The sequence below is a fragment of the Furipterus horrens genome, unplaced genomic scaffold (assembly GCF_987537825.1).
Source record: "Furipterus horrens unplaced genomic scaffold, mFurHor1.1.pri manual_scaffold_2, whole genome shotgun sequence".
In the NCBI taxonomy this organism is placed as follows: Eukaryota; Metazoa; Chordata; class Mammalia; order Chiroptera; family Furipteridae; genus Furipterus; species Furipterus horrens.
This window is the reverse complement of record NW_028327172.1, coordinates 12,333,099-12,351,793: the sequence shown is the minus strand read 5'-3', so window position 1 is coordinate 12,351,793 and position 18,695 is coordinate 12,333,099. Positions and strand designations below refer to the sequence as shown.

The 18,695-nt window shown below is 62.6% G+C and overlaps 1 protein-coding gene across 8 annotated transcripts in view; it reads left to right on the top strand.

Annotated features, from left to right (window-relative positions):
• Positions 1-18,315, top strand: part of DGKZ (diacylglycerol kinase zeta) — a 42,573-nt gene extending 24,258 nt beyond the window's left edge. For 3 of the 8 annotated variants that reach the window (XM_090261994.1, XM_090262002.1, XM_090262015.1), the window contains 30 exons: positions 5,941-6,049; positions 6,358-6,453; positions 6,762-6,839; positions 7,965-8,021; positions 8,426-8,494; positions 9,306-9,377; positions 9,480-9,596; positions 9,698-9,769; positions 10,072-10,167; positions 10,445-10,527; positions 10,628-10,688; positions 10,771-10,884; positions 10,981-11,121; positions 11,991-12,069; positions 12,262-12,317; positions 12,461-12,523; positions 12,627-12,700; positions 12,786-12,897; positions 13,223-13,422; positions 13,578-13,678; positions 13,762-13,841; positions 13,927-13,996; positions 14,142-14,182; positions 14,690-14,829; positions 15,563-15,594; positions 15,821-15,864; positions 16,349-16,469; positions 16,563-16,596; positions 16,836-16,935; positions 17,568-18,315. In XM_090261994.1, coding sequence (XP_090118120.1) covers positions 5,941-6,049; positions 6,358-6,453; positions 6,762-6,839; positions 7,965-8,021; positions 8,426-8,494; positions 9,306-9,377; positions 9,480-9,596; positions 9,698-9,769; positions 10,072-10,167; positions 10,445-10,527; positions 10,628-10,688; positions 10,771-10,884; positions 10,981-11,121; positions 11,991-12,069; positions 12,262-12,317; positions 12,461-12,523; positions 12,627-12,700; positions 12,786-12,897; positions 13,223-13,422; positions 13,578-13,678; positions 13,762-13,841; positions 13,927-13,996; positions 14,142-14,182; positions 14,690-14,829; positions 15,563-15,594; positions 15,821-15,864; positions 16,349-16,469; positions 16,563-16,596; positions 16,836-16,935; positions 17,568-17,684 — 2,629 coding nt within the window. In that variant the 3' untranslated portion in view covers positions 17,685-18,315. Of the gene's footprint in view, positions 1-295; positions 420-4,385; positions 4,637-4,825; positions 5,599-5,940; positions 6,050-6,357; positions 6,454-6,761; positions 6,840-7,964; positions 8,022-8,425; positions 8,495-9,305; positions 9,378-9,479; positions 9,597-9,697; positions 9,770-10,071; positions 10,168-10,444; positions 10,528-10,627; positions 10,689-10,770; positions 10,885-10,980; positions 11,122-11,990; positions 12,070-12,261; positions 12,318-12,460; positions 12,524-12,626; positions 12,701-12,785; positions 12,898-13,222; positions 13,423-13,577; positions 13,679-13,761; positions 13,842-13,926; positions 13,997-14,141; positions 14,183-14,689; positions 14,830-15,562; positions 15,595-15,820; positions 15,865-16,348; positions 16,470-16,562; positions 16,597-16,835; positions 16,936-17,567 lie in introns of those variants that run through there. The other 5 variants (XM_090262006.1, XM_090262024.1, XM_090261979.1 and 2 more) reach the window with 4 other exon arrangements.
• The last annotated feature ends 380 nt before the right edge of the window (positions 18,316-18,695 follow it).

Genomic DNA, 18,695 nt, shown 5'->3' with positions numbered 1-18,695 from the left:
CCACCGCCTGCGCTGAGGCAGGGGCTGCACTGTAACTGGTGGAGGGGAGTCTGTCACTCTGCCCTGCTCTGGGGTCTTTGGGAAGAGAAGCCAGTAGGCAAGGCCTGTGTGTGTGTCCCTCCGTCTGCCCACCCGCCGCCTGCTCGCTGCAGAGCCTGGAGCCGCCGCTGGGAGAGGAAGTGCAGTCGGTTACCAATCGGGTTATTTTCATAACGGCTGGCTGTCTCAGGCTGGGGGAGGGGGGTGGCGAGGGGGAGGGTGCAGAGGAGCAGCCACAGCGGCTCACTCTCCAAACTAGGAGTTGCTCAGCCAGAGGCTGGCAGCCGGGAGCTGGAGGCAGAGCCGGCCTCGCCTGCCCACAGGGACCCCAGCCCTACCTGCTTACCCACCTCCTGCCTGCGGCCCTGCCTTCAGATCAGGTCAAAGGGGGCTCCCCCAACCCTTCCCTGCCTTCTGCTTCCTCCCTCCTGCATCTGTCTGGGTGGGCCTGGGGAGGGGTGGGTCAGTGTGGGCCCAGGCACCACCATCCCTAGAAAGGTTCCTGAAGCCGATGGAAAGGGAAAGGGAAAGGTGGGGGTGGGGTGGGGGGAATGCCCGACCCCAGGCAGGGCAGACACAGCGGCCATCCGCAGCATTCCTGGCCTGGTTGCCTCTACCTTGCAGGCCCACCTGCTCCCCACTGTGCACTTTTGTTCTGTTTTGTTTTTGGCAGGACCCCCTTAGTGAGTAGAGGTGGGAAGTTGGGACCCTATACCTCACAAGCCCACACACAGGCCTCCCTTCTAGTTCTTCCCACCTGGGAGCAGAGCAGCCAGAGGGGGCTGCTGGGAGTGGACACCCCGGCTGAATCCCACTGGGGGTTTTGTGCAAGCACCTCTGGGGGCAGAGGCGTCCCTGGGGGCCAGGCCTGGTTCCTGGGGCAGCAGACATTCCTCAAAGTATGAGCAGACACCCAGGTGGCTCTGGCTGCCAGGCTCTGTTCCTCATGTGGTGGGTGGTGGCCACCCTAGGTACTCCTGCTTCCCTTTCTGGGTTTGCACCCCCGCATGGGCAGAGACAAACACCAGGCAGTGGCATGATCCACGTGCCCGGTGTCTGCTGCAGGTTTAGGCTCTGCCATGCCGCTGCTCTCTGCCAGCTATGGTAGCATCAGGTGCTTTATGCCAGCTTCTCATCAGAACATCCCTGATACCAGCCTTCTGAACTCGGTGGTATCCCATTTTGCAGGCGAGAACATTGAGACTCAGAAGGTTAGTTGATCATCCCAGGAAAGCAATGGGAGACACAGGATTTCAAAGCCTTCGGGCTTTTCCACTTGAAACTAACCTAGAGGGTGAGATAGTCTGGGCTGGGCCCTGAGGCCTGTCCACTCACTCCCTGCTGGCTGTCGAGGCAGCACTCAGATGCATGGCCAGACACCGCCATGCATGTCTGTGCCGCCGCGTCTTTGTCCTTCTCAGGCCCTGGCAGCCAGCTGGAGGTTGATGGGGCCCGTGAATCTTTTCCTGTCTTCTCTGGGTGTGACAGGCTTCCCCCAGGTCCCCCGTGGGGAGGCTGAGGAGCAGCCGGTTGCTCTGCTGCTGGTGTCAGAACCCTGTGGGGCCTCCTTCAGTGTGTGGAAGTGACAGCTGAGGTGAGAAGCCTCAGCTCCGCGCTGAGCTGTGGGAAGAGGCTCCCGGTCCAGGCCGGGGAGAAGCTGGGACGGGCCTGAGGCCAGGCTGGACTTCTTCTGACCAGACCCAAGAGGAGCTTCAGCAGAGCTAGGAAGCCAGGACTCAGGCAATTGCTGACCAGAGGACAGAGGTTTCTGTGGAGATCAGAGGAACAGGAAGCATGGCCCCGGGGGCCGCGTTGGGAGCATAGAGGCTCAGGTACCTGGCAGGAGAGCTTGTCAAAAAATGCCAAGTCAACCAGTCTAACGGCCTCTGGAAACAAACAAGGAAACTGAGGCCTGTGAAGGGATCGCTTTGCACATGGTCACACAACACTGGCCTGGCCTGCCTTGCTCCCCACTTGCAGTGACTACACCATTGAATAGCTGAGGAGACCCCTGGACAGGTGTGGACTTGGGACTGCCCAGCAGCACGTGGGCCAGAGCTCTGTGGGAGCTGCCCCCATGTTGTGAGCTGGGCTCTGCTGTGACCTTTTCCTCCCAGCCCCCCTCGTCAGTGTGGGTCTGGGGCAGCAGGCAGGGCCCAGCCCTCACCGCTGCCCACAGAGTGCCTGCAGCACCTCCCCCCACCCCCACTGACTGTGGCCTTTTGTTTTCTGGGTGACACTAGCATCAGGCGGTGTGTCGTGTCCGGGTGACTAATCTCCAGGCCAGGCAGCTGTCACAGGGCAGCCTGACCAGACGAGTAAGGAAAGCTGACACCCTGGGGGAGTGCTGGCAAGCCGGTGCCCTGGCAGCACCGAGTCGCTGGGCCTTCAGGCTTCTCTTCCCCAGCTCAGAGCAGACCTTGAGTCAGGCAGGCTGTGGTTCGGGTCCCAGTTCGGCCACTGACCAGCTGTGTGACCCTACGCAAGCCTTGGTTTCGTCACCTTTATAACGGAGCCATTGATCCTGCCTGCCTCACAGGCTGTGGTGGGGATCAGATGAGATGGGAAATGCAAGTGCCTGTCACATAGGAGGTGTTCAGTAAGTGGGGCCATTATGGTTCTTATGGTCCCTTCCCTGTCCCATTCCACCTCAGTCCCAGCCTCATGGCCCAGGAGGAAAGACCCTGCTCCCACTTGGTCTGGGTGCAGGCTTTACCATCACACTGACTAGCTGTGGACCTCGGGCAAGTTACTTCTTTGAACCTGTTTCTCCTCAGGAAGCTGTCATGAAACGGTACCTATTCTGTAGGGCTGCTGTGGTTTATAAAATGATATATGTGCGTATCAGGTGCGCAGCACAGTGCCTGACACATGTGGGTACTCAGTAAACGTTAGCGGGATGATACTGATTTTCAGAGGCAGCCAAGAGCTCTCTCCCCACAGAGCTCACCTCCTGCCCTTTTCCTTGTCACCTGCGTGGGCTGGCCCTGGAACAGGCAGGGACGCCACTTCCCCAGGCATGGCTGCCTGCACTGCTCACTGCTCACGAGAGCTCAGGTGCTTCAGCCCCAGTCTGCCTCCCCCTGGTGCCCCTGTACCCACCCGTGTCAGGACACTGCCTGTCCTGACAGAGTAGCAAATCAAGGAGTGGGTGGGGTGGGGGAGCAGATGCCAGCTGTGTAGCCAGGCCTGACTCTCCAGCCCGTCATTTCCCACCATGTGTCCGGGGCTCTCACCCACTGCGTCTGACTGGCTTTTGTTGGTCCCAGGCAGCTGTCTCATGGCTGTTACTCAGGGCCCAGGAGAGTGCCTGATGGAGGGGCACAAACATCCCTGAGCACTCTGGAGGCCTCGCCCCCCAAAGCAATGCCACGCCTTGTGCCGTTCCCCCGCTGTTAGGGAGAGACCAGTGGCTTGTGAAGAAGGGGTGGTGGGAATAGGTCAGTTGGCCAAGGAAGCAGAGCGCATGTTCAGGATAGGTTCAGAGAGGACAGTCAGGACAGGTTCGGGGAGGACAGTCAGGACAGGTTCAGGGAGGACGGGGAGGATGGTCAGGAGAGGTTCGGGGAGGACAGTCAGGACAGGTTTGGGGAGGACGGTCAGAATAGGTTCAGGGAGGACGGTCAGGACAGGTTCAGGGAGGATGGTCAAGACAGGTTCGGGGAGGACGGTCAGGGCAGGTTCAGGGAGGACAGTTGGGACAGGTTCAGGGAGGACAGTCAGGACAGGTTCAGGGAGGACAGTCGGGACAGGTTCAGGGAGGATGGTTTGAGCAAGGATGGTCGCCAAGGGCCCTGCCTTGGTGGAGGTGGCTCAGGGCAGCTCAGTGTTCGGAATTGTGAGCTGGGGCTTCTAGCATGGGTCCCTAGGATAAGGTACAGTTCACACGCACCCTCAGCAGCTGAGCTGGAAGGATTTTCAGGCGTCACCCAGTGCTTTCAGACAGGGGTGTCTGTACTGTGCCTCCAAGAGAGAGCAGTCAGAGAGGTTCTTACCGTCAGCCCCTCAAAGATAGACATGCACGCAAACCCAGGGTCCAGACAGCTTTTCTCTTGGCCTCCTTGTACGAAGCCCCCCTGGCTGAAGACTGGGGTGCTTCTCCCCCTGCAGCTGCCTCTCCAGCTCTCTGAGGGTGTCATTTCCCCAAGGTCCTGGGATCTCCGAGGCAGATGTCAGACCCTCCACTTATAAGTGCCACTCATCCAGACACCAGGATTGGGGCTGAGAGAGCCAGGCATCATATCAGGACCAAGTTCCTTTTCAAAGAGCCTTGTTTTATTGTCGTGCTTGGTTTGTGCCATGTCCTGGGGTGGGGGTGGGGGCCCTTGAACCTAGCTTGCCCCTTGTTTGTAGCAAAGCAAAGACCTGGCGAGGGGAAAGCCTGCCTTCTGACCCCTGCCCCTCAGACTGTCTAGGCCAACTCTGAGCTGGAGCCCAGAACTCCAGACTTCCAGTTTTCTTTTCTTGTCTGTCAGCTTCAAGCAAGAGTCGAAGTCCTCTAGGCCGGGACTTTGTGGATTATGGTGCCTGGAGCAGGGATGCCACGTTGGGTAGCTGGAAGCCCCCTCCTACCTAGTACTCCTGGGGCACCCTAGAGGTATAACTGCAGGGAGCACAATGCTCCCAATAGTGGGAAATGTGGCTCCCCTGAGAATTCTCTGGTACCCCCCACCCCAAGTGTCTCCTCTCAGCCCAAAGGGCAGAGGCTATGTAACAAGGCTCCTGGGCACGGGACGGGCCATGGCCCAGCCCAGCTCCTGATGCTCCTGGTCTCTGTGCCCTACAGGCACGCACCTGCTCCTGCATGGAGACCTTTTTTAGGAGACACTTCCAGCGGAATGCGCCAGGCCCTGGAGAGGGGCAGCGGAGGCCCTGCGGCGTGGGGCTGCCTACGGGCAAGGCCCGGCGCCGGTCCCCGGCTGGGCAGGCCTCCTCCTCCCTGGCACAGCGGCGCCGCTCCAGCGCACAGCTCCAGGGCTGCCTCCTGGGCTGTGGGATGTGGGCTCGGGGCACTGGCCCCCGCCGCCGCTCCAGCACCGTACCCCCCGCCCACAACCCGCGCTTCATTGTGGATGAGCTGTCCACCCCTCAGCCTGCCACTGTCGGGGCTCAGCTTCTGGGTGCACCCCTGCTGTTGGCTGGGCTTGTGGGCATGAGTGAGGAGGAGGAGGAGGACGAGGAGGGGGTCAAGGAAGAGGAGGTGACTGTTGCAGCACTGAGTACCACCCAGCAAGGCACCAAGACACTGGGGCTGCCCCAGCACCGGGGTGCCCGGGCCCTGCTGCCTGTGCCCCGTTGCCTGCGCGGGCGCAGAGCCTCCTCCCGCCTGCTCCCTGCTGACGTGGTATACGACTGTGCCCTCTGGGGCCTGCATGGTTACTACCGTCGCCTCAGCCAGCGGCAACCCTCGGGCCAGCACCCTGGCCCTGGGGGCCGAAGAGCCTCAGCTGCCACAGCTAGCCCCGCGATGCCCGCCCGCGTGTGCCCACTCTCCCGCAGGCGCCAGGTGGCCCTGCGGCGCAAGTCGGCCGGACCCCAGGCCTGGAGCGCCCTGCTCGCGTAGGTATAGCTGTGGCTAGCAGGGCAAGTGGCGCGGCCCCCGAGGGGGCTGGCGTGGAGCAAGGGCCTCCAGGCTCTGCCTGGCCTGAGGGCAAGCTGCGTTGGAACAGTGCACCCCAGAAATGCTGTGAGGAAGGCTGAGTCTTCTGGAGGAATCCAAGAATCCTCTCAGGGTCTTGGGCTGCTTGGGGGTCGGGGAGTGGGGAGTGTCCTCTACTCTCCCTGTTGGCCACTGTCTTGGCCTTGGGTTGAAGTCACAGTGAGGGCAGAGGTCCCAGGTGGGGGAGGGAACGAAGCAGAGGCCAAGTGCTCAGCTGGCCTCAGCTGTCCCCTTTTCTATAGGAAAGCCGTCACCAAGTCGGGCCTCCAGCACCTGGCACCTCCTCCTCCTGCTCACGGAGCCCCGTGCAGCGAGCCAGAGCGGCAGATCCGGAGCACTGTGGACTGGAGCGTGAGTGGCTGAGTGCCGGGAGGGGCAGATGGGTGCCAGTCCCCACAGGGCTCTGGGCCACAAGAGCAGCTGGGAGTAGAGGTACTGAGGGCAGCTGCAAGAGGAGCCCATGGGCCTGTGGGCTCACAGCAGACCTGGGCGGTCACGTTAGGAACCAGCATAGGGACAGTAGGAAAACCAGGGCAGAACACAGTAGATCAAGGTGGCTGGAGCAGTTTCTCTTGGGAAAGGGTTGGGGGGCCAGGACAGGGGCTGACTGGTGAGCTGGGTGGCAGGCGTGCCCTGAGCATGCTCATCCCTCGGTCTAGGAATCAGCGACATATGGGGAGCACATCTGGTTCGAGACCAACGTTTCCGGGGACTTCTGCTATGTTGGGGAGCAGTACTGTGTAGCTAAGATGCTGGTGAGTCAGCTGGGTGCTGCACGCTGCCCCCTGGTGGTGGAGCCGGATCTAAAAGCCTGTAGGCCGACCCCTGCTGGCCGACAGCTGCAGCCCTTCCTGGGGAAGGTGGGAACAGGGCTCCCACCTGAGCGCCCTTGCTGTGGGCTGAGGATGATGAGAGGAGTGGGATCTGTGTCCCGATGCCAGGAGGCAGCGGTGGGGGTTCCTGGTGCGCACAGAGGGCAGATGCGAGGATTTCTCTGCCTGCCCTTGGAGCGGCGTCCTGGATGGACTTACCCGGTGCCTCAGGGGCCCTCTCTTTCCTACAGCAGAAATCAGTGCCCCGGAGAAAGTGTGCAGCCTGCAAGATTGTGGTGCACACCCCTTGCATCGAACAGTTGGAGAAAGTGAGTGTGGTTGCTCAGCCTTTCCCGCCCCCCCGCCCCCCAGTACTAAAGCCCTGTCAGAGCACACATGTGTCTGCATGCAACATATAAGTAGTGCCTGCCAGGGGTGCCCCTGTGTGTGTTGCGGTGAAGAGCTCAGCACCACTGAGCCACAATGCCCACATTTGAATCCTGGCTTCCCCGCTTGAGCAGCTGCTACATCCCCACTGCCCAGAGTAAGGCACAGTGACTGCTACTCAGCAGCATGAATTAATAAACAGTGGCCATGACACCACTTCATCCTTATCCGACCCAGCACTTAGAAGGGGCCATTGCCTTGCTGAAGCTGCATAACTCAGCTGTCGGGGGGCTCAGTTCCAAAACCTGGCTCGGTCCCCTACACACTGCTGCTGTAGAGACCTTTTCCCATAGTCCATTGTCCACAGCGTCTGGAGCTGGGTGCATGGCTGGACCCCACGCTTCTGCAGGGAGGCGGCCGGCATGCTGGGCGGGAGGATCCAGGCCGAGGGTGGGAGGGCTGCCATAGCCAATCAGGGCTCCCCTGGCAGCGGAAACCCAGACCAGCACACGGGAGAACCTGGAGGACTAGGAATGTCATGCACAAGGGGGACAGGGTGTGCATCCCCAGCCCCGGACCCAGAGAATGGAGCTTTCCTACGACCTGGCTAAGGGCGATGCAGGACAGTTAAGAAAAGAGAAGCAAAGGCAGCCCCAGGCATCACAGGCCCTTCTTCACCCCTGAAAGCGAGAGTCAAACCAGGGTTCCACAGACTAGCTAAAAGTCTCCGGGGACCAGTCAGCACAGGTCTGCAGGCAAGGACTGGGGGGCCTGCAGGTGGGGAATGCTGGAGGTCAAGGGAGAATGTGGGAGGGAGCCCTGGTGCCGTTCTAGTGGGGCAGATGGGGAGCAAACTCCCCGTCTGTCCCCAGTCCCAAGGCGGGCAGAGAAAGGAAGGATTCCCTGGCCAGTGGAGAGGCGGAGGAGGCAGGAGGGCTTCTGAGAGGCGTCTCACGTTCTGAGGGCTCCCTGCACCCCTTGGAGCTCTTCCCACCTTGTGAGGATAACTGAGTGACCCTTTCAGGCAGGAGGTTCTGACGTTTGGTGGTCACTGTCATCTTTCACAGATCAATTTTCGCTGTAAGCCGTCCTTCCGTGAATCAGGGTCCAGGAATGTCCGTGAGGTAAGTGCCCAAGGTAGTTGAGGGGCAAGGAGACCCCACGTTTCCTGAGTGGACATCTCTGCAGTGTCTCCCGAGCGCCACCAGAGGGCTCGGCTCTTTCTAGGCTGCCCTGGGACCCAGGGTTGTGCCCGGGATGACACTCTGGGAGGGTCTCAAAGGGGAGGGTGTGGCTGGCCCTGCCCACAGAGGGGGTGAGGTACCGCCTGCTTCCATGTTCTTCTGTCCCTCCTCTGAGCCTGAACCCCGCCCCGGGCCACAGAGAGAAGTTTCCAGCCCCTTGGTCTCGCACTGGAGCTGCCTGCAGCCCCCCTTCCTCATCGTTAACATATTGAGGGGTGCAGGCCGTGCTCCGGGCTTGTTCCCGCCACTTCTCACTCCAGTGATACTCTCTGCTCCTCCACCAGCCAACCTTCGTGCGGCACCACTGGGTACACAGGCGACGGCAGGACGGCAAGTGCCGGCACTGTGGGAAGGTGAGCGGCCCTGCCTGCCGCCCCCTGGGTCTGAGCTCTGCGGCCCCCGGGCCCCATGCTGTGTACCCAGTGGGGACTGTCCATCCCTGTGTCCCTAGAGTGCAGAGTCCCAAGCTCACTCTCAGCCAGGTTGCAGGGCACAGTCAGCTCCAAAATGCCCGCTGTCCGGGCTGAGCGGGGAGGAAGAGCTGCCTCTAGTGCAGAGTGCCTGGGCCGCTCGGGGGCCTGTAGGCTGCGTCTTTGCTTCAGCAGATGTTCCTGCGTGCCTTTTGTGTGAGGGGCACTGAGCTGGGCGGTGGGTTTTTGCCCTCCGAGAGGAGGGGCGCCCTGAAGACAGACTGCAGGTGGTCTTCCCCAGCGCTGTCCGCAGTGACTTTGTTCCTTACTCGCTGTTTACTTCTTGTCTGCCTCCCTCGGGAAATGCAGGTCCTCTGTGGTCTGGGACACTGGTCCCCCTTTTCTCCGTTGCCTCGGTGCCCAGCACAGTGTCTGGCATGGAGTAGGCCCCTCAGTAAATGTTGTGGCGTGCCCGAGGGGATGACTAGGGGGGAGCCTGGCTGGGACTGGGGTCAGGAAGGAGGGGCTGAGTCAGGCAGGAGTTAGCTTGTGGCCCCTCCCGCAGGACTCAAGGGCACAGCCCTCACTCTGCGGTTCCCTAGACAGGCACAGGCCCCTGGCTAAGCCTCCCTGCTTTAAGGGCTTATGTTATAGTTTTCTTGATTTTTAAAAATGTGCTCCCAATGGAGAGAGATTGACAACAGCAGAGGGGCTGTGTCTGCCCCTCGTGCGCCAACCACCCTGTCCATCTCAGGGCTTCCAGCAGAAGTTCACCTTCCACAGCAAGGAGATTGTGGCCATCAGCTGCTCCTGGTGCAAGCAAGCAGTGAGTGGTGCTTGCCCTGCCCTGTGGGCCATCCCCGGGCGCTGGGCTGGGGTCTTAGGGCTCAGCTCGGTGCAGCTCAGCCACGTACCCCCCGCCCCCTAGTACCACAGCAAGGTGTCCTGCTTCATGCTGCAGCAGATCGAGGAGCCATGTTCCCTGGGGGTCCATGCAGCTGTCGTCATCCCGCCCACCTGGATCCTCCGTGCCCGCAGGCCCCAGGTGGGTCCTGCCTGCACCCTGGACATCCCCCACCCGGCTTGGGGTCTGCCAGCCACCCCAGCCCACCCATTTTGTCACCAATGCCCCTGCTTCTCTTGCAGAACACCCTCAAGGCAAGCAAGAAGAAAAAGAGAGCATCCTTCAAGAGGAAATCCAGCAAGAAAGGTCCCGAGGTTAGACCTGGGGCCAGGCGGGCAGCTCAAGGGGACAGGAGAGAGAGGAGCCTGTTTCTTGGACAAGCCCCTGGGCTGATGCCACTGGCTCAGCCTTTGGTGGATCGGTTTGGGCTCTGGGGCCCTGGAGAGGGTGGGAGGTCAGATCTGAATTGCCTCCCTATGACCTGGCCCAGCATAAGGTCTGGCCCAGAGGTGGCACATGAGGGGCCCCCAGAAGGGGTATTGCTGAGCGTGGGGCAGGGGTGGGGTGGGAGGCTCCAGGACTGGAAGGAGCCTCACAGGCTCTCTCTGTCTCCAAGGAGGGCCGCTGGAGACCCTTCATCATCAGGCCCACCCCATCCCCCCTCATGAAGCCCCTGCTGGTGTTTGTGAACCCCAAGAGTGGGGGCAACCAGGTACACATAGCCTCCCTGCTTCACAGAGAGCTTGCGGGGAGGCGTGGGGTCGTTTCTTGCCCCTCTTTGCCCCAGAACCCACAGCTGTTCCAGGTTCCGTTTCAGGCTTCTGCCCCATCTCTTTCCCAGGGATCCTGAGAAAAATCTAATCCTGTGTCCATCCCTTACCCCTAATTGGGCCTGGTTTCCACAGCCTTCTCCCTGTGCTTCTCCCTGCCTCAGCCCGCCACCCCTGACTGCCTCCTCCCTGTCCCTCTTGGCTCCTGGTTCCCCGCAGGGTGCAAAAATCATCCAGTCCTTCCTCTGGTACCTCAATCCCCGACAAGTCTTTGACCTCAGCCAGGGAGGGCCCAAGGAAGCGTAAGTGCTGGCAAAGGGTCTGCGGGGACAGTGGCGGGGGCTTGCCTGGTGCCCGGGGCCCTGTCCACATACCCTGACCGTTGCTGTCCCCTGACTGCAGGCTGGAGATGTACCGCAAAGTGCACAACCTGCGGATCCTGGCGTGCGGGGGTGACGGCACGGTGAGTCCTCCCGCTTCTCCTGGGCGGGCCTGGCCCTGGGCCCAGCCGGCCTGACCCGGCCCCTTCTGCTCTGCCCCTCCAGGTTGGCTGGATCCTCTCCACCCTAGACCAGCTGCGCTTAAAACCACCACCGCCTGTTGCCATCCTGCCCCTGGGCACTGGCAACGACCTGGCCCGCACCCTCAACTGGGGCGGGGTGAGCACCTGTGGGAGGTGGGGCCACCAGGGGGCTCTGTGTGGTGGGGGAGGCCCGGCCCCCAGGAAGGGCTCAGCTTCTGCTTCCACCCACCAGGGCTACACAGACGAGCCCGTGTCCAAGATCCTGTCCCACGTGGAGGAGGGGAACGTGGTGCAGCTGGACCGCTGGGACCTCCGCGCAGAGCCCAACCCTGAGGCAGGGCCTGAGGAACGTGACGAGGGCGCCACTGACCGGGTAGGTCGGCCAGGGCCGGGTGGTGGGTGCCAGGGGCCTCTCCACACCCCCGTGTCTGGAATTCCCAGGAGACTCAGTCTGGGCCCCACTTTCCCACTTGCTTGTCCTGAGGCCTTGAATGAGTTTCTCCATTTCTCCAAACTTGGATTTCTTAATCTGTACAATGAGAATAACGGTACTCACGTCACAAGACTGTTGTTACTCAGCCGCTTGGCCAGTGATTACTAAGTACCTGCCACCTGCCAGGCACTGTGCTAAGCGTGAGCAAGACAAAGCCCTGCTTGTGGAGCCCCTACAGAATACACACATTGGGGGAGAGGATGCCCGGGGGCTGGGGCTGCTCTTCTGCACGGGGCAGTGAGGGCGGCCGAGGGGGCGGAGCCTGAGGTGGGCAGGTGGGCTGGGAAGGGCTTCCTGATAGATCTTGCGAACTGTAGGAAAGGCCTCTGAAAACGTGGGCTGAGTGAGCAGCGAGCATGGGGCTGGGCCTGGGGCTGGGGCTGGGGCTGGGGCTGGGCCTGGGGCTGGGGCTGGGGCTGGGCCTGGGCCTGGGCCTGGGCCTGGGGCTGGGCCTGGGGCTGGGGCTGGGGCTGGGGCTGGGGCTGGGGCTGGGCCTGGGGCTGGGCCTGGGCCTGGGGCTGGGGCTGGGGCTGGGGCTGGGGCTGGGCCTGGGGCTGGGCCTGGGGCTGGGGCTGGGGCTGGGCCTGGGGCTGGGGCTGGGGCTGGGGCTGGGCCTGGGGCTGGGCTGGGGCTGGGGCTGGGGCTGGGCCTGGGGCTGGGGCTGGGGCTGGGCCTGGGGCTGGGGCTGCTGGAGCAGGGAGGCACGTCTGAGGCCTGACCCTTATGCCGGTCCCTTGACCTTGTTCCAGCTGCCTCTGGACGTCTTCAACAACTACTTCAGCCTGGGCTTTGATGCCCACGTCACCCTGGAGTTTCATGAGTCTCGAGGTTGGCAGTCTCTTGCTGAGGAGGCCCTGGGAGGCTGGGGAGGCAGGGACATAGGAGTGTCCCTCAGAGGGTCAGACCTTATCCCCACCAGTAAAAGGCATCCATTCCCAGCCCTCCCCGCCCACCCCAGCCTGGGAAGCCCCAGCAGACCCAGAATGACCAACTGCCCCCCTATTTTTTGTCGCCACCCAGAGGCCAACCCAGAGAAATTCAACAGCCGCTTTCGAAACAAGATGTTCTATGCAGGGGTGAGTCTGGAATCTGCCAGCCCAGCAACACCCCTCTTCCCTTGCCCCCTGTCCACCTGTGTTTACCAGGCCACAGGACCCCTGCCAGGCAGGGGTGAGGGATGGTCCCTGTCACCAGGTAATGATGCCTCTGTCTCCCACAGACAGCCTTCTCTGACTTCCTGATGGGCAGCTCCAGGGACTTGGCCAAACACATCCGAGTGGTGGTGAGCGGGCCCAGCTGCAGACAGAGCGGGCTGGCCCGGCTGGGAGGGAGGCTGCCTCCCACCATGCATGTTCCCCCAACACCCTCCCTGTTCCTGCCTCCAGTGTGATGGGACTGACCTGACCCCCAAGATCCAGGACCTGAAACCCCAGTGCATTGTTTTCCTGAACATCCCCAGGTGAGGAGGGAGGGCTCTGTGGGCCCTGCTGTCCCCACCCCACAGGACTGTCCTCTGAAGCCTGCCGTGTTCCCCCCGCCCCCAGGTACTGTGCAGGCACCATGCCCTGGGGCCACCCTGGGGAGCACCACGACTTCGAACCCCAGCGGCACGATGATGGCTACCTTGAGGTCATTGGCTTCACCATGACGTCCCTGGTGAGTGGGCCCGCATGGGGCCTGCCTAGAGGCCCAGCTCTGCTTCGTACCTGGCCCTGGCGCTATGGTGCCCAGGAGCGCAGCTCCGAGATGGAAAGGGGGCGTCAGCAAGCTTCGCTTCCCTGGATGGGGGCTCACTGTCTCCTCTCTCTGACTTAGGAGAATCTTTCAACCTCTATGTCTGTGGGGACGCTTTCATCAACCCCCTCTGACTGGGGTCTCACCCTCCCTCCCCTCTCCATTGGGGCCACTCCCTGTTTTCTGGCCAGAGCTCAGGGCCCCCCACATCACCCTGGCCCCTGACCTGCGCCCTCTGTGCCCACAGGCAGCGCTGCAGGTGGGCGGCCATGGCGAGCGGCTGACACAGTGCCGTGAGGTGGTGCTCACCACGTCCAAGGCCATCCCCGTGCAGGTAGATGGCGAGCCCTGCAAGCTGGCCGCCTCGCGCATCCGCATCGCCCTGCGCAACCAGGCCACCATGGTGCAGAAGGCCAAGCGGCGCAGCGCCGCCCCCCTGCACAGCGAGTACGCCTCCTTCCCGGCCCCTCTCTGAGCCTAGGTTTCCCCAGCTGGAAAGGGGCTAGCAGCCCCCACTGCCGCGGGGCATCTGGGAGAGGGCACTTGGGCAGGCGCCCGGGCAGGGCCCACGCCGAACCCCCGCCTGTTGCCCCCGCCCTCAGCCAGCAGCCGGTGCCCGAGCAGCTGCGGATCCAGGTGAGCAGGGTGAGCATGCACGACTACGAGGCCCTGCACTACGACAAGGAGCAGCTCAAGGAGGCCTGTGAGTGGCGGGCAGGGCTTCGGGGTGGGCGCGGGGCGCACAGGGGCCACGGCCAGCTGCTGACAGCCTGCTCTGTCCTCCAGCCGTGCCACTGGGCACTGTGGTGGTACCCGGAGACAGTGACCTAGAGCTCTGCCGTGCCCACATCGAGAAGCTCCAGCAGGTAAGCAGTAGAGGTGGGGGCCCGCTGTTCCTTCCTGATCCAGGTTCTGGTCTCCCCCAATCGTGACCTTTGATTCTCTCAACAGGAGCCTGAAGGTGCTGGAGCAAAGTCCCCAACCTGCCAGAAACTGTCCCCCAAGTGGTGCTTCCTGGACGGTGAGTGGCCCTCAAGGGCAAGCTCCTGGCAGCCCTAAGCCATGTCCTGCCTCCTCCCTGGGGAGTCCTGGGTTGGGGCAGCAGGAGACCTGGGCCTGGACAAGGGCCTCCTGTATCCTCAGCCAACTCAGTGTCTCCCCTACAGCCACCACTGCCAGTCGCTTCTACAGGATTGACCGGGCCCAGGTGAGCTCTCTCCGTCCTGCTCCATCCACAGCTGCTCCCAGGACACCCCGCCTCTCCTCTCCGTTAGCCCGCCCCTCCACAGGCAGCTCACCCCATCCTCGTGTTCCGTAGCGCGTTCACATCACCTGTCCTTGGACGGCACGGCCCTCCCTTGGACTAGTGCGCAGGGGCGGTGCCAGCAGGGGAAGGGAGCTGTGTGCCAGGAAAGCTTGCTGCTGGAGGGGTGAGAGGGCCTCGCAGTGCAGGGCTGCCCAGGAAGACAGAGGAGAAGCACCTCTGGCCAGGGCCCGGGCTCCTTGGTGAACGTGTATACGTGGGAAGGGGCTGGCAAGCTGGTGGGCCCAGTACACAGAGGGCTTGTGTGGCGAGCAGGGCTGGCAGGGTCACTTGCCTGGCTTCCTCTTGCCAGTGTTCACAGCAGAGGCTTCTCCAAGTCTGCTAGTGTTGAGGCCCCTTCACCCCCTCATCGGCTGCCCTGACACTTGGCCCTGGCCTCCCTACCCACAGGAACACCTCAACTACGTGACTGAGATCGCCCAGGACGAGATTTACATCCTGGACCCAGAGCTGCTGGGGGCATCAGCCCGTCCTGACCTCCCAACCCCCACTTCTCCTCTCCCTACCTCCCCGTGCTCACCCACACCCCGGTGAGTCCCAGGGCTCCTCCAGGGCCCTGGCTGTGCGTCCCACCTACAAACCAGCACCCAGCCTAGCACTCCAGCGGCCGGCCTTGGTGGTCCCCACCAGCTCCCCCTCCCAGATCCAGCCCTTCAGCAGGTCCTGTCCCTCCCCCCAGCGCCTGACCGCACCACCCCTACAGGCTGCGGATGCTGCTGCCCAGCCCAGGGCCTCTGCCAGTGCCCTGCGGTCGCATCAGGCCACTTCATCGCACAGCCTGAGCCTGCCCCTCCCCTCCGTCCCCACAGCCCAGCCGTGCCCGCCTCTCGGCTCTCGGAGGCTCCGGGCGCGCCTGCTCTGCTTTCGCCCTCGCGGCCTCGTTCCTCACACGCCCCGCGCCTCGCAGAGCCGCCCCCTCATTGCCACCCTCTGGGGGAGTCTCCTGGGGAACCCGGTCTGGCCCGAGGTCGCCGTTGAGTTACACTTCCCCATCTTGTATTCTTCATAGCACTTCCTGCTCTCAAAAGACTTTATTTATTCGTTTACTTGGTCGTGTTCCTGGCTAGAGTGTGAGCTCCCTGAGAGCCAGTTCTCCGTCACTGTGGTCGCTGCTGCATCCCCAGTGCCTAGAATAGCACCTGGTCTGCAGCAGGCACTCAATAAACCATTGAAAGAATGAAGGGCGCCCCTCTCTGGGGCTGGGAGGGTGACCAGCTGGCCTGTGCGGCGGCCACGTCACATCTCATCCCGCTCTATTTTTAGGTCACTGCCAGGGGATGCAGTGCCCCCTAAAGGTGAGGTCTGTCCCAGGTCATAGGGGTGAGGCTGGTGGGGAGGGGGGCCCGCACACCGCCTCATGCGGCCATAACTATCACGATGCACACGGTCGCGGCCCCTATGAGCCCAGCCCCCAGCACACAGGCCCGGCCACCCCCTTGTCTGCACGTCACCCGTATGTTCACGCACCAACACAAGCCCGGGCCTCCAGCCCTGGAGGGTAACGGGCAGCTGTTCTGGCAGGTGAAGAGCTGGTTGAGGCTGCCAAGAGGAACGACTTCTGTAAGGTACCAGCGCCCTGGCTCCAGCTTCTCTCCCTTGGCACCCCACCCCCCACCCCCGTGGGCAGCGGTGCATCCGGTGAGCCCAGAGCTGCCCATTCAGGTTCAGTCATCTGCTGTCCTCTTGCCCTCAGTAGGGTTTCCTTGGCGATTGTCCCATTCCGCCTTGCCCCATCCAGCCCACGATCCATGCCCCTGTATGGGGCTTCCTAGCTCAGTGCGCCCAGCTCTGGTGCTCAGGAAGGAGTGAGTCTTAGAGGAACCGCAGGCCCCAGGGCGGCGGCGTCAGTGCTCCTATGGGCCTGTGCGCACTTAGGCTGAGATGAGCCCATTGTCGCTCCCCTGACACCCCAGAAAGCCCACAGCAGCCCCTAGGGAGTGACGTGTGCAGGCATGCTGGTGTCAGGCCTGTGGCCCACGTGTGATTTGGGGGATACTTCTGGGGCTGGGAAGGGTGGCCAGAGGAGCCCAGCCCTGCTCCTGCCCTCAGCTCCAGGAGCTGCACCGAGCCGGGGGTGACCTCATGCACCGGGACCATCAGAGCCGCACGCTTCTGCACCATGCGGTCAGCACTGGCAGCAAGGAAGTGGTCCGCTACCTGCTGGACCACGGTAAGCTGCACCCCTGGGGCCCCTGGGCTGGGCCAAGGTGCAAGGAGGAGAGGCTGCCAGGCCTCGCTCACCTGCCCCTCCCCTGTCCTCCAGCTCCTCAAGAGATCCTGGATGCTGTAGAGGAAAAGTGAGTGTCTGGCAGTGCAGGACCCTGGTTACCCTCGGAGCCGCCCAGTGTCTATCCAGCCCCTCTCATTTTGTCGGGTGGGAGCCCATGAACCCTTCCTGGCCACATCTGTTATCCTCTGTGCCACCCCCCCATGCCCCAGGGCCCCAAACTTCCTGCCCTTCCTGATGGCCCTTGGGAGATGGCTGGGAGGGCCCAGAGGACTGGATGGGGTCCACAGCCAGCCCCTGTTCCCCCAGCGGGGAGACGTGTCTGCACCAGGCAGCTGCCCTGGGCCAGCGCACCATCTGCCACTACATCGTGGAGGCAGGGGCCTCGCTCATGAAGACGGACCCACAGGTGAGCAGGCTGACAGGTGGGCAGGGAGGCCACACAGGCACGTCCGATGCTCTCTCTCCCAGGCCTGAGCCCTCGTGAGAGGGGAGCCTCCGGAGACGGCCACCTCTGGGGAATTGAAGCTCTTCCTCAACCTTACGGAACCTGAGCCAGTGTGCTTTCCTTCCCGGGAGCACCTTTCCCTTCCCCGGAGCACCATTTCCTTCCCCCTATTCTTCCCCTGCAGGTGTGCGTCTCCTAAACTCTAAGGGACCTCACGAGACTTGCAACCAGGGGAGCAGCAGGCAGCGGCAGCTCGTCCCGGGCTAAGCCCCTGAACCTGCTCCAAGGCCCCCTTTTCCCCGACTTTCCAGTGAGCTGACAGCAGCCCCTCCTTGGCTCGCTTCTTCCCTATAGCATTCCTGGAGAGCCAGAGCAGCCCCGCCCAGGCTCTCTCCCGTTGCTGCTGCTACCCTAAGCCCTTCCTGTTTCACTGTCCCAGCTTTAATACGTGTGCTCTCAAAACAAGAAAGAAAAGAAACCCGAGCCAGCAGGGCTGGGGCTGGCTCAGCCGCCGCATGCCTTCCCTCCCCCACCCACAGCCGGAGGGAAGAGGCCTGCCCTCTCCTAAGCCTGATCACGGCTCCTCCCTCCAGGGCGACACTCCCCGGCAGCGGGCAGAGAAGGCTCAGGACACGGAGCTGGCCGCCTACCTGGAGAACCGACAGCACTACCAGATGATCCAGCGGGAGGACCAGGAGACAGCTGTGTAGCTGAGGCCGACGCGGAGGAGGGGCAGGACCCGCTCAGAGCAGGAGCCCCGTCCTCGCCCACCTCACTGCCACATTCCAGTAGGACAGCCACGGGGTGACCCATGCTCCAGGGAAGGAGCCCCGTGCTGTCCCCTGAGGAGCCGCCCGAACCCGGGGCTGGACTCTGAGGAGCTGGGGCATCTCACCTGTCCCCCCCCCGAGCCCCGGCCTGACCTGGAGGCCCACAGGGGAGCAGGAACTGGACTGGACTGGGCAGGCCTTTGGCGGCCGGGGCTGCACCACTGCAGGGCGGCCCTCACTCTAAGTGGGTGCCCTCCAAGAGTTTAGGAGCCAGAGGCGGGTGGCAGAGGGGCTGGAAGCCCTATCAGGAGCCCTTCCTATGTCACCCGGTCCTTCCAGGCTGCTGCCGCGGCTCCTGGGAGTTGATTCCTCACTGCTGCCCTGATCCCACCCTGCCCAGGGCTTCCTCCCAGAAACCTGCTGCATTTGCCTGCCTGCTGCCCTGCTTGGCACCTACCCACCGACCCTCCCCGGTCATTTCATCGAGGACTGTGTGGTCTGGGGGTTGAGGTGGGATTCTCACAGTGACTTGTTTACAGCTGCGTGATTCAGTAAAGTGGATTTTTTTTTCCTTTCTGCGTTTCTTTTTTTGAGGGAGAGGTCTTAACAGAAACAGCTGGGTCTGCTGGGTTATCTTCAGAGTGGTGGGACTGGACACCGTGGACCCAGACACTTTTCTGGGGGGGTCCTGGTTCTCATTCGGGGCTGGGGTCCCAGGGCCTGCCCTCGGCCAGGCTGCCGAGCTGGGGTGGGGGTGGGGGGCGCAGAGTTCCTCCCGATTCCTGATTCCCGCAGGGACGTTAACAATGAAAGCGAAAGAGAAGTGGGGCGGGGTGGAGGGGCTGGACTCACGGGCCGTTTGCCCTGTGGCCTTGGGCAAGCCCCTCCCCCAGGCCTCAGTGCTTCCGCTGTGGAGGTGGATGAGTGAAGTGCTCCCCAGCCTCCTGGGGT